Source organism: Paramisgurnus dabryanus, chromosome 3, assembly GCF_030506205.2.
Source record: "Paramisgurnus dabryanus chromosome 3, PD_genome_1.1, whole genome shotgun sequence".
Classification (NCBI taxonomy): domain Eukaryota; kingdom Metazoa; phylum Chordata; class Actinopteri; order Cypriniformes; family Cobitidae; genus Paramisgurnus; species Paramisgurnus dabryanus.
The window spans coordinates 30,637,058-30,662,358 of record NC_133339.1 but is presented as its reverse complement, the minus strand read 5'-3'; the positions used below and the strand labels follow the sequence as shown (position 1 = coordinate 30,662,358).

Below are 25,301 nucleotides of genomic sequence, written 5' to 3'. Positions count from 1 at the left end.
ATTAATGCTGAATATAAGCAAGCAAGCTGGTCGACTTATGTTTCTGTTACTATTTCAACAGCATTCCAAATGAATAACAATAACTCTCTATATAAAAATGTAGGATTAAAAGACTGGTGTAAATGTTGCACAGCCTTAATCTTTTTCCTTTGTTAAATGTTCAACAGCTCACCATGTTTAAGTAACTAATACTAGTGTAACATCTAGCAGGGTTTGTTGTTTACCATACAGACAATCACTGATTAGAATCAGAGTGTGTTTTGAGAAGTCTGCTTGACTTACTAGTCCCAACAAGCAAGATCTTGTTAAAACGCAAGTTTTTATACATCAGTACATGCCAGACAAGATAAGTACTGCTAGTACTGGCCTGTGCATTTCTTGTGAATTCTGAGGGTACAGATACACTTAAATATACTGTAAATTCTGCACATTTCAGTGTATGTGTGAAGCATGCTTATTTTAATGGCTTCTTGAGGCAATGCTATGAGTTTTGTGTGTTGCTAAATTTACAAGTTACAATTTTAGTAAGCATTTAAAATGTTTTGATCCCAGTTTTGTATGTGCTTGCCTCCGGTGTCGCTTTTGACAGCAAAATTAAATCACAAAGAAAATTTTAGTATAAAATAAACAAGTCATCCTTGTAAAAGATTAAATCAGACCATTATGAAATGACATACTTCCACAGTTTGGCTATCATTTGTCTTTCTCTGAGCGTGAAAATGACAGAAATTACATTTAAGCATTGGCATCAGAACAAAACCAAAACTGATGCACGTGTACATTCTCACAAGGGATTGATATATGGGTCTGAACACTGAGCTTGACATTTCCCAAATGAAAATACAATTACACTTTATCATGGCCTTTTCTAGTTTCGGTGACGTGTTTATCATTTCATCATTTTGGCAGGAGACAATACTATAATTTCATAAAGGTAAAATATGAGCATAGCAATAAAGGAAACTCTATGGTTAAGTTGACTAAAGAAATTCAGGTGGTTTGTCACATGCCAGAGGTTTTTTTCTAAATTGCAACGTGGCAGTTGCTTTCGATGTGTGAAAACTCAAGCCTGAAAAGTGTCAACCACTTTCTGATAAAGTGCATTACTCATTTTCATCCATTTCTCACGGTATGCCCTTTCTCAACATTTCTGAATGAAATATTGCTGTAGGAACTTTTGAGCAACAGGCAAATAATCAATAATATTGTGTTTGTGTTGAAAGATCTTTTAACAATTTTATCAACTTAAGCTGTCTGCCTAAACAGACACTTTTATACACACAGTCAAAAAAATGCCCCCCATCCAAAACAAAAAAAATGTTCCCTATCTGTCACTTGGGCAGAACTCTTTCAAAAAGGACACCTCTGTCATATTAGTACTTAATGTGCATATTGGTACCAAAGAATGCCTAATATTACCTCAAATTTATATGTTGGTACTAAATATATACATTAACTGTACCTATATGGAACATATTAGAACCTTTTTAAAGAGTACTGCTTCAGTGCAAGCTAGTGACCATTTTTTTAGAGATACCAACCATTAAATATATAGTTTGAGTGCCATCTGCTGGACTGCATCTTAGCTGCACCTGGCTTCCATTAAGGCTTCTTACTCACTATTACAGCCAGTTATTAGTCAAATAGTTTATTTATATATCATTTAGTTACACATTAATACTTAAAGTCATGATAATCATTGATAATCACATATACATGTTTTTTGTAATGATTTTTGCCCCATTGTTTGGTATAGTAGGGTAGGTGAGTCTTGAGCTGCGGTGCGTCTTCTCTGACAGTTATTGCTCTTATTATTACTGTAAGTCTGTTGTGTGTCTCTTTGATGTAGATGCAGGTATCCTTATGCAGTGTGCACACAGATGAACATCTAGTAACAGGTGGATTTTAAGGTGCGTTTAGTACAGATATACTCCAAAACAAACTAGTACAAAGACAAAAGAAAATTCTTTATAAATCTGCTACAACAGCAGTGATACATTTATGTGATGATATGTTAAAATATAATAGCGTGCAGAATAAAATACAGCAGTACAGTAATATAGTTCCTCAACAGAAAATGAAAAATCTCATAATTTACTCACCCTTATTCTTCAGCTGAACACAAACATTATGAAGTAATTATGGCCCTTTCTAGCTTTGGTAAACGTTTTGAAGCTTCAGAAAAGCACAAACTTTACATCCATCATTAAAATAATTACTCCAGTGGGTAAATGGAAATGTAACGATACGTTCGTGACCCTATTTATTGTTGGCTACGCTAAGATACACAAATCAGGGCAATATGTTTAAATATGTCGGCCTGTTGAGAATGTTGAATCTCGTTGCTTTATTCAAGAGGCAATTTTTGAAGTCATCTACATCCTACTATATCTGAATGTACCAGATGTACAGTATGTGCTTTTGAAGCCTCACAATATTGACCACCGTTCAATGGCATTACAAAGAGCCAGGATATTTAAATGTGCTCAGCTGAAAAAATAACCTGTGATTTCATTTTAAGTGAAGGATACCTTAAAAGATTTACTTTTACATAAAGTTTTAAACTAAGGTTTGTGGGGAGCCTAAACATTCAGTCTTGTCAATCATTATTAAGAGCATAAGCACATCATTCTGGGGGCAATTGGGGTTCAAGCAGTGGGTTCAAGCCCTCTTCAAAGACACCAAGCCAAGTTTGTTTACTATTACTTATTAGGACTGAATGGGCAGGCGAACTTGTGAAATTAAATTTCATTACTGATGTCTCAACAATTACCAAGCAAGTAAAATAAGCCGAATCACTGCTTGAAAAGTGTGAGTTTTTGTTACAAATAATATTTTCTATTAATATTTTCTCTTTCTTAAGTCTTATATCAAGATTCTAGTACAAGCCAGCCCTGCTAAAAAAGCAGCTAAAACCAGCCTAAGCTAGTTGGCTGGTCTTTCAACCTGATTAAAGCTGGTTTTAAATAGCAGGTGTTTTGGCCACATTTTTAGTAAGGCTTAAAGACCAGCTGACCAAACAGCTAAATCTAGCTTGGCCAGACTGAAAGACCAGTTTTAATTGTAAAAAAAGTGAAACTCAACAACTTAAGCAAGTCAATTCAACCTACTTTTTAAAGTTTTGACTTGATAAGTTGACATAACTTGTTGAAAAACACATTAAAATTGTTCAACATATTTGTGAAGTTAAAAATATACCATATAGAAATATACTCTCTCTTGCCACTGGCTGTCTGACATCCTCTGTGAGCAACGTACTGCGCTCAGGGCTGCTGAAAAGGAAATGGCACACAACTAACAACCCGCCGACCTCTGTCACTACCATTCACTTCAGTCCTCTTTTTCAGCTAGTGTCACCACCGCTAAAACATCATACTTTAACTCAAAGTTAAGTAACGCTCCCAACACTAAGCAGCTGTTCAAAACTTTTAATTCTCTGCTTTGTCCCCCTTTCTGTTCCACCTACCTCTTTATTGCCGGCTGATGACTTTGCTAACTTTTTTACTTACAAAACGTCTTCCATCAGCAACCAAATTTCCACACCACTACCCTCAGAATGCACAACGCTCTTTCTCTCTGCTGACCGACACTGAAGTTACTAAACTTCTCTCTAGCCACCCCACCACCTACCACCTCGACCTAATTCCCACACATCTCTTACAGGCCATTTCAGATACACTTGCACCGAAACTCACACATATCATCAACACCTTCCTGCTCACCGATACTTTTTTCATCTATGTTTAAACAGGCCCTGGTCAAGCCACTGCTTAAAAAAGCCACACTCAACCCCTTTCTCACAGAGTGTTATAGACCTGTCTCACTCCTTCTGTTCATTGCCAAAACACTTGAAAGAGCAGTTTTCAATCAGGTATCTTCCTTTGTATCAAGCAGTCAGGCTTTAATTGCAACCACTCCACCGAAACAGCACTGCTGTTGGTCAAGGAAGCATTACGGCCAGCTAAAGTGGAATCAAAATCCTCTGTTTTGATTCTGCTACACCTGTCGGCAGCCGACACAGCCAACCTTCAGATCCTACTAGCCACCCTATCGTAGGTATCACAGCTACTTCTCTCCAATGGTTAAAATCTTATCTCTCGGACAGATCCTTTAGGGATTTGTGGAGGGGCACGTTGTCCACAGCACACCAGATGGTCACTGGTGTCCCTCAGGGATCAGTGCTTGGTCCACTCCTTTTCTCCATCTACACAACATCTTTAGGACTCATAGAAGCACATGGCTTCTCATACCACTGCTATGCAGATAACACCAAGATCTTCGTCTCATTTCACCCAGACGATCCCACAATAGCAGCACACATTATAGCCTGCTTAGCAGAAATCTCTGCTTGGATAAAGATCCAGGCACTAGTAATCTCTAGGCTGGACTACTGCAGTGCTCTCCTGGCCTGGCCTTCCTGCACAGAGCATCAAACCACTCCAACTGGTTCAGAATCATCTTCCAACAGCCCAAAAAGGCTAATGTAATGCCGCTCTTCATCTCTCTATACTGGCTACCGATTGAAACGCGTGTTAGGTATAAGTCACTACTGCTCACTTACAGAACTTTCACTGGCACTGCACCGGCATACGTTCACATTTTCCTGCATTCCTACACCCCATCCAGAGCCTTACATTTAGCAAAGGAGCGGTGCCTTGTTTTACCTTCACAAAAGGGCAATAAATCATGTTCCGGCTCATTCTCATTCACTACTCCTGGTGGCATGATCTTCCTATAGGAGTCAGATCAGCAACATATCTCGCTATATTCAAAAAACAACCAAAAACTCATATTTTCAAAAAAAAAAAAATACAAATTGAAACTAACTGTAAACACACCTCTTCTATCTTCTATCTTTAAAAAAAATAACTAACTCTTTTTCTCTCTCAACAGGTATTGTTTTAGAATTTTTAAACTTGTAACTTGCTATAAGCACTATTGTATTATTGCCTCCCTTTGACAAATTGCTTGATTGTTTTCTTATTTTTTTAAGGCTCTTTGGTTAAAAGCATCTGCTAAATGCCTAAATGTAAATGTATATGTTAATATATACTTTTTACAGTGCAGCTACTTCTGGCTTAAAACCAGCTAAGGCCAGCCAACCATCTTAGGTGGTTTTAGCTGGTTTTGACCACGGAACTCAATAGTGTTCCCAAACTGTGGGCCGTCGCGGTACTGTGGAGGGCCTTGCTAGGCTAAATCAAAATATTAAAATAATGAAAATATTCGTATTGTTCTGAAATGTGATTTTCCCTCACCATTAAATAAACATAGAGCGTATAAAAAATTTCATTATAGTAAGGTGAGATACTCATTACTTGTAAATGGTTTTAGATTTTATAAAAAATTTTTTAAACATAGTTATGTTATTCATTGCAATAGATTTGAACTATTTGTGAACTATGTAGCTTCTGTTACACTTTGCATTATCATTGTAAATAGTATGCAGAAAGTATTTAGTGTTACGGATTTAAATATATTTGTAAAGAATGTTTACGTCAACTTTCACCAGAATATAAAAATATTTCTCATCATTTTTTAAAATATTTCTCGTAGTTCTCATTATTCATATGAGATTCTTAAAAACTGGTTAATAAATGCAAAGAGACAATCTGGTTTATTAAAAAAATATATAATATACAAATAGGGGGTCGTGGAGCTATGTTTTTGGGGAGCCTTACCACTCTGAAGTTTGGGAAACTCTGCCATACACCATGATTTGCGATAGACGTTTCCAAAGACAAATATATAACTGCTAGACTGATAATGTACTGTAAAACGTATAAGTATAGGCTTATATCTAGTTAAACTTTTCTTGCAATGATATGTAACAGGAAAATCCAAGTATTTTGTATTTTTTTATCCAAAGCGACTTAGAAATAAACAATCAAGCTATTTTTCATAGGGAGGCAACATTACAAGAATAGGAGAGGTGTGTCTACAGTTAGTATCAATTTGTCAAGAATACTTCCAACAACGCCCTTTTTCCGTTGCATATATTTTTCTGAACATATACAAATATAATCAAGACAGTCAGCAATAAAGTTAACCTCATTAAATCTACACACACAAAAATACTAAACATCTAACCGTACTAAACATCACTAATATTAAAACAAGTCTGAGGCAAGCCCACTTCTTTGCCTGATCTAACTTTATGATGTCATTCTCCAACAGATGGCGGTGTACTGCATTGTGGAATGGAGTTACGTAATATTGCAGTTGTCCCTCATTACTATTCAATAAAGTACACATGCTTATATTGTACGGTTTTTACATACAAACTACACATGATGTTGTCTTTTGACTGGGCATGTATGGCCTCAGTGTTAAAAATTGCAAGTTTCATTAAAAAGATGACAACAAATAACTAAGGAAACAAAACAATGTATTTGTTTGCAAATGCATTTTTTTATATAAAGTAGATAGAAGAGTTGACCAAAGTCATTGCTCACATTCACATTTACAAATTCACATTCATACACATCCATATACTATAACAGATTGCATCTTTAAATATATTTTTATGTACATCTCATTTTTGTTCCATTTTGCTCAACAAAGTTCACAAAACGTGAAACGTAAGGAAAAGAGAAAAATCTAATTCCAGTCTCTTGTTGCTGTACAGTTTTTTTTTTTTTTTTTTAAGAATGTAACATCCACCACAACAATTGTATGAAACATAACACACTTGTTTCTTCAATTACCTATGATGAGAAGAACAGTTGTTTATGAGTTATTTATGTCTCTTATACCACCCTTTTACTGTCATGGTCAATTATCATTACATCCAGTATCTCATTTAAGCCACTTTTCATAGTAGTAAAGCATCAATGCATGTTTGCCCTATGTAGAAGACTTCATTACATTTAGCTAACCAATGGTCTAGCTTATGGGTAAAACAAGATCTTTGCATTAATAGCACCATCAGTGTTTTATCAAATTGAGGCTAGACATGAAATAAATGTAAATTAAAAAAATCAAAAGCATGTAAATAGCCATGTAAAATTGTAATCCCTGTATTTAACATAATAAAATGATGACCTTAAAGTTTTAGTTTTGTCCCTCATTGATCTTTATAATGTCACATGTGCATAAACGTTTGTAGTTTAGTTAAATTCATATTGCTTAACATAGTGCATCAGGTCACCGGCTACAATAAACTAATCATAGTGTTATAACATCCTGACACAGGTGGTAGATAAAATAGGCCAGTATGTCAGTATTTGCATATAAACACTGCAATTCTTTTTATAGAGGCTTATTCAAGCTCCTCTTTCCAAATAATGTCACACCTGTGAGTTGCTCAAAGTCTCCCATTTGTCATTGTTGATCAGACCTATTGTTCAAATTGACTAAACACTGTGTGTGTTGATTAAATGCTGAAACATATCTCTTATTTATGGAAATGACAGCATCAAATTTGATGATGAAAGATGATTACATTACTTTTTAACATTTCATCAGCAAACTCATCTTATGTTAAAGCTGGTTTGCAATGTTTGTGTTGATAAGTTAAGTTAAACTAAATCAATACGGAGAGTTCCATAAAATGTAATAAGATAAATGTTGAAAAGGGGAAAAATATTAAAGCTCATTGGTTTAAACTGAGACTTTCGTTTTAAATAGATTGACCTAAAATTGTAAAAAAAAAATGATCTTAGTCACTTAAGAATATTGATTTATGCTTTATTTTGCACAAGTCCCTTTTAAGTACTGTCTTTAAGAATTTCATGTGTGTGATATGTAATCTAGGGAACTCATGCTTTTGATGTGCTGTATGCATAATTATGATATTTTTTTTCGTTTTTATTATTTTTTTACAAAATGTTTGTGACATTGTATGTCTACTGCTGACGTCTTTCCTTGATTTCGCCTTTCTTTTGCTCCTTCAAAAATATCTCTTCCTAATGAGAAGGCTACAAAAGATCACTGTACTTTTGGCTGCTGTACTGGCAACTTTACAACTTTTATGTCTTTATGGCACGTTAGTTTGAAGCACTTTCCAAAAGAACGTCATACAAAAAATGTGACCATCAAATCATAAACAAAGATGTTTAAAAAGTGTGTGGTTGGTCAAAGAAGCATGCATTAACACCCGTATAAGAACATACAGTACTTGCTTTTGAAAATACATAAAATATCTACCTTTGCATTACTTTGTTCTGATGTTTTGAAGATGCCAATAAGTAGCATACGATGTCAGAGAAATGCTCTTTCTTGACGTTTGAGATTCTGTTCAGTTGAAGATCGTGCAGTCGGTTCATCATCACAATCATAAATGATTCGTCGTTTGTCTCTTTTTAACACAACGGTTCGACAGACCATCTCACTAAATGGTCTTGTGCCCACAGCAGTATAAGACCCAGACCTTCGTAAAGGCCACTAGGATATGCTAAACAAACAAAACATCTTGAAGTCATGATGCCATGCAAGGAGCACCCTGACCAATAATGAGAGCAGCAGTTCGTAGTCCTCAGATATTACTGTCAGATACTCACTAATATTTGTGGTTTTGGGTTGATGTTAATGTAGAAATGGTGGTACCAAGGGTCAAACTGGTGAAGAAGTGTTAAGCTGAGTCTTTGGTTTTCTTCAGTTTTGACAATGTTGCTAGCTTGGCTCCATTGAATAAGTCCCATTTTCAAACTGCTTAGTGTGCATAATAAGCATTTTGCTATTGCACAAATCTGGGTTTTCAAAAGATTTTATTCTTTATTGTGAAACAGGAATGACTTTAACAGGACCGCTGCTCATGTTTTGTATGGATGAAATCACTTCAGGAAGGTCACGGTTGCTGCACCGTTGGTCAAGAGACTCCTCCATGATGATGGAAGTATCGCTATACCCAACAGCTGACCTTAGGAAGCCATACGAATGGTAAAAGAACACCTTAATGGTTGTGTCCTGATCAGACCTTAAAAGTTTACAATGTCTGATCCAATGTCATTCACTGCTACAAATAAGCCTCGAAATTATGCTCTGAAGCGTCGGTTTATTACACTTTTTAATAATACTAATAATGACACAAAAAACTTTTTAACTGTTTTTGTTTGTTTCATTTATGCACAAAACCTCACTTATCGATCCAGGCCAATAAGCAGTCGGTTCTCTTCTTCCTTCTGGCTTTCGTTCTTAAGGTCAGCAAAAACCTGGGTGAAGTAATGCGGGTCAGAGTTAAGCTGAAGCATTTTGCTACTCATGCGGTTAATGATAGCCAGGCTCCGATTCCAGAAGGCATCTTTGTCTGTCTCCACCAAAAAAGGCTTGAGGGGGTAGGAAATTTCATTTCCCATGTAGGAATAGGACAGGTAAAGGCAAGTGAGCAGCTCGGCCTGCAACTCACGCTCGCTAGACACCTCAGCTGAAATGACCTCACGGCAGAGCATGTACAGGAAGACCACGTTAGCCGGGGTAATAAAGCCCTGGTCCTGCCAACCCTGCAGAAGCAGTGACCGGTCCACACTGCGCAACCAGAGCACGGGGTCAGCAGGCGAGAGGCGCTTCAGGCGGTAACAGCGTCGGCACAGGAACTCACCCAGGCTCCTTAGCAGCTCGCTGGTGGAAGCCTGCACAATCACTCTTTTAGGTGTGCCTGCATTGGCGGCTTGTCCCACAGATCCAGTGATTGAGGTCCTTTTGGCAGTTGAGGCCACATTGGCGGTGGTCTTAGATGTGGGTATGGAACTCACCGTTGGTTCCTGGATGAAGCTGGAAAGATTGGCACATGACTGGGACTTCTTCAGGTTTTGGCTGTTGAGGGTCCCCACGCTTTCTTCATCTTGACTGTCACCAGAGGCCAGCTTCTTAGAGCCTTTTCTCTTGGCCGAAGCAGCCACGATGCGCTTCCATGGCAGGACATTAATGATGGACTGCCGTTTCAAGTTCTTGTCCTTGGCATTTTTGCTGTTTTGCACAGCTGTATAATGTGCCAGAGGGGGTGGTATTTCATCAAACAGGCCAGCCTTACGGTAGCTTGGGGAGACTGACAGTACAGTTCCCATGATGACTTTATTATTATGAGATATCTGTAGATATTAAATTTATTCCTTAAAAGAGAAAAATATAAATATTTGGTTAAAAAAAATAGGTTAAAGTAGGGAATTAGTTTCATCACCCTCACCATTTTAACACAGCATACACGCGTCCTCTGATGAACATGCGCAAAAGGTATAAAAAAAAGAATATGCACAAAACTGTGTTTTACTAACGTATTTTCTTCTGTTAGGAAAGAAGCCATATGCTACATATATGTTTTTGACGCACATAAAGATATTTTCCCACATGACGATATAATAAAATGAACAGTGGGAGATTTAGCAGCCGAATATGCGAAAGCATCCATTTTAGCTTCAAAATGGATGTCGAGGATGTAAACACATTCATTGCTTTTTGATGTTGATTTTTAGTGAAAAAAATATTTTTTCGGGTGTGAAAATAATAAATTGTTGAATGTTATCAGGTCATGCCTCTCATAAATTCACAAATTTATCTACGAATACTTAGTGGTTTAATACGAGTTACAGACAAATCAACGGTCAAAATGAGCTGTTGCAAATAAAGACATCACCGTTATTTCCCCATAACATCTGGCTCACGTGTGTTGTTTCACATATGGAAATGTAATACAATTAAGTTTTTGATATTATAGGCTATAGCTAGATACATTTATATTTGAAATTTGATTTTAAACAAAAGCAACGTGGGCTATACATATAAAATGTTGATTACTTACCAATCAAATGATGTTGACTCCGTTGTTAATATATCTAGGTATATATAAGAAATGTTTCTAAATATAAAAATAGGCTATCCGTCGCGTAATCCGTCGATTATCTCGCTTTTTATCCCGGTGTCGCGCCGTAAAGGCAACGTGCTCGTCGTTGTCCAAGGTGCTGAAAATGGAGCGTCAGTGATGAAATAATGCTTTACGTAAAAGCAGCGTTGCAGTCAGTGGGTGTTCAGGATTATCCGGTTGCTAAGGTTATTTACCAAATGCAAACCTTATTCCTGCACATTCTTCTCGATGCATGGTCGTTCTTTCTTTCCACCTCGAGTTTCAGCATCACAATAAATTTTGCGTTTTACATCTGCCAGTCTGTGATCCCCTTTGGCAGCGGAAGACTAAAACGCTAGGCTAGAAATCCTAGAATATAACTCGAAAAGCTTTATCTCAGACAGTAAATAAAAAAGAAAGGTCTGTATTCCCCAAAATAGCTGACTATTAAAGTTTAGAGAAAAATTGCGGTTTATGTTTCTTGCTGTCGATCTGTCGTTTCTACCCTGATGCTGAATCTTACTAAGTAACGCTGGCAGCTGGGTGGGAACTTGGCAATGGCTAAGCACACACTATCTCGTTATCTGTCCATGGTGCCATCCGTTAAGTGTGCTTTAAAATACCCCTACTCGCATCAGCATCTGTACTAGCGCTTCAGAAAAAGGAACTTGCCATTATTTGCCAGACATTGCCTATATAAATTGTCAATCAAGATTTACACATTATCAAGAAAGATGAACTTTAATCTTAATGTGTATGCTAGTAATGTCGTCAAGGCGCATGGGATCAATGACATGAATGGGGAACCCCACCCCCCTTGATCTCTTTCTCTCTCACAAGCACACGCACTCACGCATGATCCATACAATTCTTATCCAATCATCATAGTAAGGCATTTTCCTTAAAGAATGGTGTAATGAGTCATTTGCACCCATTTAATGCAGGAATAATAAGTTTATCTCGTTGTCAAGCCATTGATGAAAGGCAGGCACATCAGATAGATAGATTGCTATTTCTCAGACACTTGCCACTAAAGTCATTACAGAATTCTTGTACCCTATGTAGTGTTTTTTTAGGCCTATTGTTCTATTGGGTTTCACCTGCCAAATAACATCACACCAATTTAGCTCAAAACATTACAGTAGAGACCCACAGGGACTATCACAGTTCCCATTAAAACCAATACATTACTTTTTAAAATCAAAAGGTGGAACTTTTGGCATTACATATTTAAAACAATAATTTCTTAGTCTTAACCAGCACTAATCTTGACAAGCTATATTTCATTGGAAAGCTCTCTCTCAGATTGAGGTTTTTATATTTTATTACCATTTTACAAGTAATTTTCTAAAGAATCACTGGCCAACAGGTGGGCTCAAAATGTTATTACATTTTTATTATTTATTATTATTATTTATTTTTATTATTTATTATTTATTATATATTCTATAAACCTGAAATAATCTTGACAAACTAAAGCTTTAATAATGTAGTTTTCATATTTCAAGGACATTTGATGATAGAAATTTAGTATTAAGTCATTTTGTTAAATGTCACTCACCACATAATTGTTATATATTCATAATTGTAATATCCTATTATAAATCTTCAAAAATCTTGACAACCCATATATCATTGGAAAGCTCTAAGAAAGTAGTTTTCATATTTTTTAAGCCATTTGATCATAGAAATGTAACATTGGTATTTGGTAATCATTTTTTTAAATGTCACTCACCCTGTAGGAATACATATGAATATTATTTAGTCATAATTCCAATATTCTATTATAAATCTTCAAACATCTTGACAAACTATATATTAAAGAATGTAGTTTTCATATTTAAAAAATAAATAAAATAATAATGATGCAGTGACAGTAATTTATTAACTTGTGACAAAATTATGCAGCTTAACGTTGACACCTAGTGGCCTTTGTTGGTAAAACCACTAAAAGTGTGACAAAAACCTCATTGTTTGTGATTTTAACTTGAAATTTGGATCAGAACTAGTTGAAACTTATGGATGTATTTTTGTAGCATTTTGGGAGTAAAACATTTTTTTTATGGGTTTTAAATATAAAATACATACTTTATTGGGTTATTATTTTTAATAAACTTAAACTGCTGTAACTATTTCTAGTTTAATATTCACAACTCCAGACATTTCAGTGAAAAACAAACTTTTGCTTCTAGACCCAAGAATAACAGAGTTAAATTAATTTGAATGTGCACATCACCTTTTCACCCTCCCACTCAAAAAAGAGGGGGACAGATTTATTGTATTTTTTAAATATTTATTTTGAATTTTATGTTATATTTTATATTATTTTTTTATTTTATTTATTCCTTTCTTGTTGGGAAATCCTCCTCATGGAATGAGCACAGTGAGTCATGCTGCCTTCTGGCTCAGTGAACTCAATCTCCCGGCATGCCTCAGTGGCGCTTCCGGTGGCGTATTCAATGATTGTTATGTGCATCAGGCAATTGGTGAATTGGTAAGATGGCGGCTGCGGCGGTGGAGTTTCAGAGAGCACAGTCGCTGCTCAGTACGGATCGGAATGCGTCCATTGATATTTTACATGCTATCGGTAAGCGTGTCCAGCCCGGCTTGTTTCAGGCCGCTTTTGTGCTTTTAGAGGATAAAGCTTGGGTTTGAACCTCCGGATCATATCCTTCATTGTGATTGTAGATCAGGAGCTAAACGTGTTAGCCGGTGTCATGCTGCTGACTCACTGTGACAGGCGTGAGAAAGCATTTAGCTAGATAAACCTATAACACTCTTGTTAACTGTCAACTTTACATATGAGTTTCTGTGTCTTTTATCGACCTTAAATATTAGTTTTTTGCTTGTAGCAGCTTGTGATTTACGATAAAGCAAATTACAATAAACTGCCACCCATGAAAACAGTTAGCCAATCAGCTAGCTTCAGTCTCAATGTGTGAGCTTCTCTGTTCAAGTAAATAGAGACTAAATGTGTTTTAAAAAACAGGGAAAATAAACAAATGGCTTGTTTAAGTGAACGCTTTTGTTGTGTCTGTATCTGTCTTTGTTTGTGTTAAACAAAGTAGGACAGTTATAGATATCTAACCTATTTCTAAATTACGTTTGTAGTAATTAGCAAAAGTTTAAATGACAACTACTAGGTATCGATGATCTACCAAAATATTAAAGTAAAGAAAGCGTTCGTGTGTAAATATTTTTTCTGATATTTAACATATAGATTTGAATTGCCATGTTGTGTAGACAATTAATGTTAAGAAAAGTGGTTTAAGAAATGTTATTAGCCTACGACTAAATTTAGTCAGATATGAGTCATTAAACATGACTGACTGGTTATGTATATTCAGGAAACTTCCTCAGTGTAAGTTGCAATATTTTTTAATACAGTAAAATGAAAATGTCAGTAAGTTTTGGTTTACAGGTAGTTTGATATGTGTGCATTTGTCATGGGTAATTTAATGCCCCACCAAGCCATTTTTTGATTGTCAGACTATTTTTTTTTTACTTTACATTTACTTTCCAGTTAAGGGTCATCTGTAGATTTAGGTTTTTGGTTGTATTAAACTTTCCAATTGCAAAGTACTGCTTTTGGTCTGTAATTCATGTTTAATAATCAAATTTGCTTTTTTCTACCTACACAGTCAAGCGAGATGTCCAGGACGATGATGAAGAAGCAGTGCGTGTCAAAGAACAGAGCATCTTGGAGCTGGGCGGACTGCTGGCCAAGACTGGACAAGCTGCTGGTAAAGATCTTTAACTAGTTAGCTGTGGCCCATCTGCATGTCTTTAGCGTGTCAATTAAACATTTGTCTCGAGTTCATTTCCATCAATGTTAACCGCTATTCCTCCTGTATTCCACATTCACACAGAATTGGGAGGTCTGCTGAAGTATGTCCGGCCATTCTTAAACTCCATCAGCAAAGCAAAAGCGGCACGGCTGGTGCGATCCCTGCTTGATCTCTTCTTGGACATGGAGGCAGCAACTGGTCAAGAGGTGGAATTATGTTTGGAGTGCATTGAATGGGCCAAATCAGAAAAGAGGACGTTTCTAAGACAGGCCCTGGAGGTGAGGAACTAGTATTATTTTTTTATATGAGCAGCTAGGCCTGTGCTATATTGAAGGCAAATGTGCTAGCATGCTAAATAATGCGATAAAATATTTATTTTACTGGAATTATATATATATATATATATATATAATTTTGCACAGCCCTATTACATGCTTTGTTAGTGCCTTTACAATGTTTAGGAGCCTTAATATTATATAGACACAATAGACCAATTTGACACCTTAGCCAGCTAGTGCATAGCAACAAAAATACTAAGAACTACTAAAAATGAATGGGGAAAAAAATGCTCAGCTGACGCACATCTTTGCAATATTCTTGAATTACAGCAGGAAGTTTTACACAAGTGAGCACCACTTATTTATGTTAATGCTATTTGTTTTATGTGAGTAAACAGCCAGAGTGCAGTTAATTTATTTTCTCTTAAGTACACTTGATTAGTCATAATTGTGATTCAGATTGGTGTTGATGAAATGCTGGCTCAGTGATTTCGCTTTTCAATTTTAGGCCCGTCTGGTCTCCCTCTATTTTGACACCAAGCGGTTCCAAGAGGCTCTACAGCTTGGTGAGTCTTTGATAAAGTATTTTGTTGTTGACATTTTTTATGTTAAGCTTGGGAGACCTATTCATACTTTTTGTGACCATTTCCACGCTCCTTCATCTATCATAATTTTTCCTGTTTCTCAGGCACTCAGCTCCTGCAAGAGCTGAAGAAGATGGATGACAAAGCTCTGCTGGTGGAGCTGCAGCTGCTGGAGAGCAAGACGTATCACGCGTTAAGCAACTTGCCCAAGGCCAGAGCAGCTCTCACCTCTGCCAGGACGACGGCAAACGCCATCTACTGCCCTCCAAAGCTGCAGGCTGCTCTAGACATGCAGTCAGGTGCGTTTGCATAACTCTTCACTAGATTCAATATCTCCATGTTGGACCTGCAGTATTGTAGCAAATTAATGATTAGTTATGGTTTAATGAAAGGTTGTGTAAAGGTGGATTTTTGGACAAATAGGATTTCAACACATCTCTCTCATTCCCCTTGCAGGCATTATTCACGCTGCTGAGGAGAAGGACTGGAAGACAGCGTATTCGTACTTCTATGAGGCCTTTGAGGGCTATGACTCTATTGACAGTCCTCGTGCCATCACCGCACTTAAGTACATGCTCCTCTGCAAGATCATGCTTAACTCGTAAGTCCTGGCTGTTTCAAACACTAATCTTGTTTATCTTTATCAAAGAGATTGAAGTGATGTGTTATTTATTTTCAGTGGTTTGATATTGTGAGTTGAAAAGGTACTTTTAAATCTAAGGATTCACACAGACTGTATTTTTGTCATTGCAGGCCAGAGGATGTGCAGGGCCTAATCAGTGGCAAACTCGCCCTCAGATATGCCGGCAGACAGGTAAATGTCCGAGCTCTTGGTGTGGTTTTTGATTAACTTTTAGAGAATGCGGATAGTCTTCACCCTCCTCACTCATTTGCCAGGGAGTGTCATGGCAATATAATAACAGTTAAGTGAAATTGATGCTGGCATGACTTTACATGTACTAGGATCAGATAAAGTTAAGACAATAAATGTGATTACGTTTTAGAAGCCTATTAGATATCAAAGTCTGATCTGTTATTGTTTTATTTCCCCAAAAAGTTTCTAGTCATTTGCATCTGTAATAAATGTATTAACTTGCCCTGTATCTTTCTTGTAGACAGATGCACTTAAATGTGTGGCCCAGGCCAGCAAGAACAGGTCACTCGCAGATTTGGAGAAGGTTGGTCAGATGCCCTGGCTAAAAAATATCAACACAATCTCAATCCACCTGTTTCCACATTAACAATGCTTTTCTCTGTTTTTCAGGCTTTAACAGAATATAAAGCTGAGCTACGGGATGACCCCATCATTAATACCCACTTGGCCCAACTTTATGACAATCTATTGGAACAAAACCTTATCAGGGTCATTGAGCCCTTTTCCAGAGTGCAGGTAATGTCCTGCTTGAGCACTCATGGCACTTTTCCATTGCATAGTACCCCACGAGTCAGGTCGTGTCAGCTCACCTTACTTTGGCTTGGTTAGCTTTTCCATTGAGTTTGGAGTGGGAGGGATTATAGGCGCGTCGTTATGTTTGCGCTGCCTACTGCTGTGACATCATACAACAGAGGGAGAATCGTTGGAATGCAGTGTTTCCCATACATTCATTTATTTCTCAGTTTGCCACAAAACCAAAATTGACCACCACAAATAGATGTGTGCACATCGTGTTTATCACTACCTCACATGTTAGTTTCTGTAAAAACCCATGGCGTCAGTCAAAGTGCTCCGCTAGGTTGCAAAAATGTAATGCCACAAACTGGAAGGAAAACACTGGTGTTCCTGATTCTCAACCTGTGGATGATTTTCATCGCTAAAAGGGAGTTTGGGAACTTACAACAAGCACAGATGACAACAGGTTTGCTCGAGACAGTGCAAACATGAAGGTAAATTTAATGAAGAGGGTTTAGCTATGATGCTGGTAGTGACGATTCTCTCAGATAAATCAGTGATCTACAGTGTTTTTTTGCATCACGTTTTAGTATCAGCTTCGCTTGCTTGGCACCCCAACTGAGGTGGTACTAAAAAAAAGTATTGGGTATTACGTACTGTGTAGTGGAAAAGCCCGCAAAAGTAGCTGACCCAACTTGTGGTGTACTATGCCATTTCATTTATATTGTAAAGCTTAATGGGCATTTATGCCTTAGGCCAGGGACACACCAAATGGTGTTATAAAACACATTTAATGATTGATTAGTCATGACTGGACATTTTGCATGTTTTCTTGTTTTACTTTTCATGCATGCATAATAAATGTTAAATCAATTAATATTAAAATATATCAATAGTAATTTATTATTTGCACATTATTTAAAAAGTACTATTCGTATTTAGCTAAATAATCCAGTGAATGTTTATGTCATGATCAACCAAACTTAAAATTATATCAGAATAAAAGGTCTAAAATTTTAATACAAATGATCAACACAAATATACAAAGTGGCTCAATAAACTCGATCACTTGGTTACATATAAAACGCTTTAAAAAAAGCAACAAAACTATTTAAAGGGACAGTAAGTAGGATTTTTTTAGTGTTTTATTAATTAAAATCAATGTCTTTATTCATATATATGTCCTTGTTGGTGTCAAATGACCTCTGCCAATGATCTGACTTTTCTTTGTAAGCTTAGAATTTCTTTTCTTTACTTACATTGAACGGTGAAGTCTTAGGAGGCGTCCATGTTGTTCCGCCATATTGATAAACTATAATAGCAAAGAGGGACAAAAAGCACTAGCCTACCGACACGTTTCTACAACGCGTTTTCGTTCAGAACATGTGAACCAGCTGAAACGGACAAGGAGATCAGTGATTACATAACGGCTACCGTAGTTGCAACACACATTTGGAAAAGCGAGGTGTTAGAGAGCACTATTCGTTTGAATGCAAAATACAATTTCACCACTAGATGGGGTAAATCCTACTTATTGTTCCTTTAAACAACATGATGATCACATGTGAACTTGATTTTATCTTACGACTGCAAACTAAGACTGTGCACAACTGGAAAACCTAATCACGATCAGACTTTATGACCAAATTACATTAATAATTGTTACAAAAAGCATTAAGTGTGGGTCCCCTTTAGATATTCACAAACATGTTTCTTATATACCAACAGATAGAGCACATCTCAGAGCTGATAAAACTCTCAAAGGTAAGACTTTTTTTGCACTTGGTCCTGCGACAGACAGATTTTGTCTAATTAGAACATCCAGCTGTTACACACTCATTTTGCAAACAAATGATTTCCCATGGTTCCTTTAACTGCCAAGTGTATCTGTAATTTGTTGCCTGATGTTTTAAGTATTCTATCCCAAATCGTAAATGAATATTGCTTTTCTGTTCTCACCAAAGGGAGACGTTGAAAGGAAGCTGTCACAGATGATTTTAGACCAGAAATTCCACGGTATGATAAGCAACCTATTGTAAACGTTGTCATTGAATGCATTCACAAACTCTACTGCAAGCATTTTTATGTTGTCCCTCTAAATATGTTTTGGCTTGATGCATGATGATGCTTATGCAAAGTTCTGTGTGTACTCAAACTGCAGGAATCCTTGACCAAGGAGAGGGTGTCCTGATTGTATTTGATGAGCCTCCAGTAGACAAAACATATGAAACCGCCCTTGAAACAATTCAGAACATGAGCAAAGTTGTGGACTCGCTCTATAACAAAGCCAAGAAACTGACATAAGCAAGTCTATTTTATTATACATGAATTGAGCTTAGAATAAACCTTTAAATGCCAAAGTGTGCTTTTTGCACTTCCTATTCATTTATGCATAATTCTTTTGCAGGTTGAGCATTGGACCCTGCAGCTGAGAGCATGGCCAGTATTGGGGACTCTGGGGAAAGGGGAGGGGGATGTGATACTGACATCAAGTCAACGAAGGTCTAACACTTCAAAAACTAGGTGCAAGACTGGGTCCTGCTGTCCTCTTTGGCTTTCACTTGGACATTTTGTGCCACCTTCCTCAATGGCAAACTACTATTACTATGGGATCCCATTTATTATATATTTTTTTGCTGGTAATGCATTCCTTTGTATCTTGGCTGTGCCTAATGGGCCATCAGGGAATCTTCAAAAAATAAAAACTCCCCTGCATTATAACTGTTTGAAATGTATATAAATAGATCTTGAGAATGATCCAGATCCCTTGCCAATCCAGGGACCAACGTGTTAAGCTGTCGACAAATTCCCTGTATTATCGATCGAACGGTTTAAAGCCCACTCCCCCAAGAAAGCCCCGGCCTAACTCTCACTGCAAGACGGCATACTTGGACTTTATGTCAGGTGAAAAAATTCTGATAATATGCTGTCTTTAAGACAGGGAAATGAGTGGTTTTCATTCCCTGGCCCTTGCATTCCTACCCTTCCTCTTTGTACATAACATTGCCAAGCGCCTCTATCTGGCCTGTCATGCTGTTGACCTTTTTATAAAGCTAAAAAAAAACAATAAAGTTACCAAGTGAAATGACTGTTTAAGTGTTTCTGTATGGAGCGAATTTTGTGCCATAATTTTAGAAACAAATTTGGCATTTTGCAAACAAACTCAATCTGCTTTGCAAAGGGAAAACTTGACTCGCAAACTAACAGAAAAAACTTTGCAAATAATAAAGGCAATTTGAGAGAAAATGCAGAGGTGTTACAAATATGTACTGTGTTTTGTAAATATGACCATGATTTTTTCACAAATGTGACCATGATTTTCTCACAAATGGGACCATGATTTTCTCACAAATGGGACCATGATTTTCTCACAAATGTGACCATGATTTTCTCACAAACGGGACCATGATTTTCTCACAAATGTGACCATGCAATCCAAAACAGCAGATGGCGCTGTTTCAACCTTATTAGACATTTTCAACTAGTCTCCCTGAAAAGCCCTGAATTTTAACTTACATATCACCCCGGACAGTGCCAGCAACTGAATGAAGACTAAATTAATTTTTCGTGGTTCATGTTGTTAATCTCTGGATTTATTGAAAGTGTTGATAATAATTAATGTCTGTTAATAGTAAACACATTCTGTGTGTAAAGACATTGAATTCCATCTGAATTCTATACATTTGCAATTGTCAATCCCTATACCCCGTATGATTCTCTAAATTCTCTTCTTTTGGTGATAAGAAACTCACCATCACTGGACTGTTTTAAGTGATCCTTAAAGACTTATCCTTTTAAAATAGCTTACTATTGCAAAATGATTATTACTAACTTGTTTACTTTTGTATGTGTATGTTCCTGAGAATCTCATATATTATGGTGCTTTGAGTTTTAGAAAGTGCATTATAAATAAAATTTATTATATCCCCTGCAGAAAAATAACAGCTAATACCAGCCTATGCTGGTTGACTGGTTTAACCCTCTGGGGTCTAAGGGGTTTTTAGGGCCCTGGAGAAGTTTTGACCTGCACTGACATTTGTGCTTTTTTCAGTTGCTTAAAAACATAATAATGGCAAAAGTCTTATAACACTGCATTCAGCACAAACTGGGCTACTATATTATATGATTAACATGTATGTACATGTTTGTATTTTTGAGAGAAAAATGTTTATGCGTGGTTTTTGAAAAAGAAAAAAATTTAAGTGACTGATATAAGTCCACAAAACTCATTCTAAACATGTTTTCCTAAAACTTTTCAAAGCAGGATCTAGTAGTCTAGAGTTTTTTCTTTAAAATGATGTGAAAATCATTCTGCTTACTCCTTCACATAACACAATATATTGATTTACAATTTCAAAGTCACTTTTTGGTTAGGAAGGCAATATGCAAGTGTGGCATGACGAGGGGGTGAGAAGTTAGCTTCATGGCAAAAGCAAAGGTTTTGCGTAAAATTCCGACTACGCCACCCCGGGACTTACACCCAGGGAAATATTCCTTACACCCAGAAAGGCGGTAAGGCACACAGGTTCGTTCCTCTTAAAAGTGAAGTAAGCAGAAAACGTGGGTATAATACAAAAATATAGATTTTATTTCACAATATTCGTTGTCCATGACAATAAGCTAGGTGTGAAATAGACAGAAGATGACATTAATCAAAGCAGATCTGTCTGCAGCAAAATACATAAAACAAAATGACATAAAACATCACAAATCACAAAATTATACAAAAACACAACACAACTTAAGGTTTAACAGTCCTCACTGCTAAAATGCAGTGCGTGAAAAGGAAGAAAGATAATAAACTAATTAAAACAATACACCAACCTACAGAGCTGAGGTTACCCACCCGAGTGATCACTGGCACAAGTTGTCCAAAGGCACACACTCACACCAAACCGTGAACTCAAAAACACACACTTATGCACTTCAAAAATGTGTAACACTGCAAATGTTGAAGCAGTACCACCACCACCATAAGCTCTTTCACCCAGGGGGACCCCAGCTCCTGAAAGGATATCAAACAAAATAAATATTCAGACAACAATTTGACAAGAATTACTGAAAGCAAAGAAAACACAAAATGAATGGCAGGTGGAGCTACACAGGCAACCAAAGTCCAAAAACCAGCTCCAACGCACTAGAATCTAGAATTGGTTGTCTTGGTTGACTTTGGTAGTGACTAGATAACCCTCCACTCCAAGATATATAACACTAAAGGCAGGAACCAGACAGTGTACAATCCATTGTACTGCAAGGAGTATGATGATGTCGGTTTTACAGCGATGCGACAGCCGCACGAGAACACTCAAGAGGTAAACATAATGTAGAGCAAAAGGGAGAACCCTAAAGTAAACAAACATAATATAAAAAATCTAAACACATCATACACTAACATTACAACTACGTGCTGGACACTTACCGCCCAGTGGCATCACCCCAGACACATTAACGTCTTTTACAGCACCGTTTAACCTACAACAGGTCAACCACAGCCAACTGAGGGTGCACAGTCATTTAAGCCATCGACAGCACAAGGGCACCAGTACGCTGGACAAACACGCTAAAACCAACACAAACTAGTTTTAAATAACATACAAATTAAAACTACGAACAGCACATTAACAATTCTCACCTGTCGCTATTGCTGCAAACACCCAGGGGAAACACAGGACATGACGCATTCCGGGCAGCAGCCAATCAGTGCTTAAAAAGGGACTGCCCCTTCCTGATAGGTGAAAGTAGCTGTCAATCACAACTCACCTAATCCTGCTACAATCCACCCCAAGTTTCTGCAACGTCGCCCCGACGGTGAACTAAACAAAACCCACCTCAGGGTGCTCAGCCCCAAGGTCGGGAAAAGGCACAAATTTACAATCCACTCTCGGACACAACCGCTGTGCCCGCCAATTACAAGAAGTGGTATCAGTTGGAGTACTAACCTGACGTAATCTCCAATGACAAATGACTAAAACAAGAGCTTCCCGATACAATAAAAATCTCAGATGGTTTCACCCCAAACTCTGAGGGACACCATCTGAAAAATGACTGACCTGGGGGATACATCTCCTGCACTATAAAATTCATCAGATGGTTTCACCCCAAACTCTGAGGGACCCCATCTGAAAATGACTTACCTAGGGGGGTACATCTCCTACCACTAAACCTCATTGGATGGTTCCACCTCAGACTCCGAGGGACACCATCCAATAACTAATGACATGGGACCGATAGTACCTCCTAACCCCACCATAAAATCAAAGTTACAGGCAAATACTACATCAGTAATACCCCAACTTCAGGCACTATAGAAGTGTACAGATCATACAGAACGGATGACGACAACCAATTTTAGTGGTGCCTTTAACGATACGCCATGCCCGACATCCCCACTTTCACAACCCTGTCCATATAAAAACCCAGCTGGCCCTCCACTTATCAATATTCAGATTCTCCCTTTTGTTCTTAACCCAATAACACATTTTACCTCTACAGAGCCTCTAAGATTTCTTAACCTGTGCGATTCGTCCTCTATTCCTAGACCCATGGACCACGTACCGCAAACAATCAAACCGCGCAAGTCCAGCCACAACTTGTGCTGGTTTTCCGACGCGAAAACTGCAGCCGTCTGGTTCCTACAAAACATAAACAAAAACCCACATACATAAAAACAATACCCACGTCTCTGCACTCCGAATTTGAGGGCCCTGCCGACTACGCCAAAATGTGGCATGACGAGGGGGTGAGAAGTTAGCTTCATGGCAAAAGCAAAGGTTTTGCGTAAAATTCCGACTACGCCACCCCGGGACTTACACCCAGGGAAATATTCCTTACACCCAGAAAGGCGGTAAGGCACACAGGTTCGTTCCTCTTAAAAGTGAAGTAAGCAGAAAACGTGGGTATAATACAAAAATATAGATTTTATTTCACAATATTCGTTGTCCATGACAATAAGCTAGGTGTGAAATAGACAGAAGATGACATTAATCAAAGCAGATCTGTCTGCAGCAAAATACATAAAACAAAATGACATAAAACATCACAAATCACAAAATTATACAAAAACACAACACAACTTAAGGTTTAACAGTCCTCACTGCTAAAATGCAGTGCGTGAAAAGGAAGAAAGATAATAAACTAATTAAAACAATACACCAACCTACAGAGCTGAGGTTACCCACCCGAGTGATCACTGGCACAAGTTGTCCAAAGGCACACACTCACACCAAACCGTGAACTCAAAAACACACACTTATGCACTTCAAAAATGTGTAACACTGCAAATGTTGAAGCAGTACCACCACCACCATAAGCTCTTTCACCCAGGGGGACCCCAGCTCCTGAAAGGATATCAAACAAAATAAATATTCAGACAACAATTTGACAAGAATTACTGAAAGCAAAGAAAACACAAAATGAATGGCAGGTGGAGCTACACAGGCAACCAAAGTCCAAAAACCAGCTCCAACGCACTAGAATCTAGAATTGGTTGTCTTGGTTGACTTTGGTAGTGACTAGATAACCCTCCACTCCAAGATATATAACACTAAAGGCAGGAACCAGACAGTGTACAATCCATTGTACTGCAAGGAGTATGATGATGTCGGTTTTACAGCGATGCGACAGCCGCACGAGAACACTCAAGAGGTAAACATAATGTAGAGCAAAAGGGAGAACCCTAAAGTAAACAAACATAATATTAAAAATCTAAACACATCATACACTAACATTACAACTACGTGCTGGACACTTACCGCCCAGTGGCATCACCCCAGACACATTAACGTCTTTTACAGCACCGTTTAACCTACAACAGGTCAACCACAGCCAACTGAGGGTGCACAGTCATTTAAGCCATCGACAGCACAAGGGCACCAGTACGCTGGACAAACACGCTAAAACCAACACAAACTAGTTTTAAATAACATACAAATTAAAACTACGAACAGCACATTAACAATTCTCACCTGTCGCTATTGCTGCAAACACCCGGGGGAAACACAGGACATGACGCATTCCGGGCAGCAGCCAATCAGTGCTTAAAAAGGGACTGCCCCTTCCTGATAGGTGAAAGTAGCTGTCAATCACAACTCACCTAATCCTGCTACACAAGGAGGCTGGAAGCTCTTGAATAATCTGTGATTGACAATACACTGCTGAAGAACAATACACTTGCATAATGAGCTGCATAATGAGCCTTTAGGCAGGAATGTGAAGATGCCATTATTGTTAAGTGTTTGTTTGTGAAAGCAAGACAAAAGAAATGCCTTCACATGCATGATCCTGCATTAAATAAACTTACTGTGCAGAGATATACGCGAATAAACTGGGTTTTAGATGTGTTAAGATGCGTCTTAATACAAAGTGTGTCAAATATGATTGTGTGTTTGTGTATGCGTTTGGCCGTTGATCACGTCTGACGGAAGCACAAAGAAAACATAAGCGCATGGAGATAACTTTTATTTACTAGGCGAGAGTAACCAAGTA

At 37.6% G+C, this 25,301-nt stretch overlaps 2 protein-coding genes and 1 long non-coding RNA gene across 3 annotated transcripts; 1 reads left to right on the top strand and 2 right to left on the bottom strand.

Annotated features, from left to right (window-relative positions):
* Positions 1–7,719: 7,719 nt before the first annotated feature.
* On the bottom strand, positions 7,720–11,367 carry cdk5r1a (cyclin dependent kinase 5, regulatory subunit 1a (p35)). The gene is made up of 2 exons (XM_065255633.2): positions 10,736–11,367; positions 7,720–10,049 (listed from the first exon to the last, which is right to left on the bottom strand). The coding sequence occupies exon 2, from the start codon at positions 10,002–10,004 to the stop codon at positions 9,081–9,083; it is 924 nt and encodes a 307-aa protein (XP_065111705.2). The 5' UTR covers positions 10,005–10,049; positions 10,736–11,367; the 3' UTR covers positions 7,720–9,080.
* A 1,859-nt stretch (positions 11,368–13,226) lies between these two features.
* psmd11a (proteasome 26S subunit, non-ATPase 11a) lies at positions 13,227–19,900 on the top strand. Its single transcript, XM_065275845.1, has 13 exons — positions 13,227–13,364; positions 14,419–14,520; positions 14,647–14,843; positions 15,352–15,409; positions 15,532–15,726; positions 15,884–16,028; positions 16,181–16,241; positions 16,543–16,605; positions 16,692–16,817; positions 18,546–18,581; positions 18,782–18,833; positions 18,979–19,121; positions 19,225–19,900. Exons 1-12 carry the CDS (start codon positions 13,277–13,279, stop codon positions 19,119–19,121), a joined length of 1,266 nt encoding a protein of 421 aa, XP_065131917.1. The 5' UTR covers positions 13,227–13,276; the 3' UTR covers positions 19,225–19,900.
* A 1,482-nt stretch (positions 19,901–21,382) lies between these two features.
* Positions 21,383–24,920, bottom strand: LOC141281934 (uncharacterized). The gene is made up of 2 exons (XR_012336366.1): positions 22,237–24,920; positions 21,383–22,160 (listed from the first exon to the last, which is right to left on the bottom strand). It is a non-coding gene; the product is annotated as an uncharacterized lncRNA (long non-coding RNA).
* Between the last annotated feature and the right edge of the window lie 381 nt (positions 24,921–25,301).

Excerpts from the sequence above, each read along its gene's own strand:
- psmd11a (XM_065275845.1), top strand. The coding sequence starts at position 13,277 with ATGGCGGCTGCGGCGGTGGAGTTTCAGAGAGCACAGTCGCTGCTCAGT. Across the intron at positions 14,844-15,351 it reads TTCTAAGACAGGCCCTGGAG|GCCCGTCTGGTCTCCCTCTA; the intron begins GTGAGGAACTAG and ends TTTCAATTTTAG. Across the intron at positions 16,029-16,180 it reads TGCAAGATCATGCTTAACTC|GCCAGAGGATGTGCAGGGCC; the intron begins GTAAGTCCTGGC and ends TTGTCATTGCAG.
- cdk5r1a (XM_065255633.2), bottom strand. The coding sequence starts at position 10,004 with ATGGGAACTGTACTGTCAGTCTCCCCAAGCTACCGTAAGGCTGGCCTG.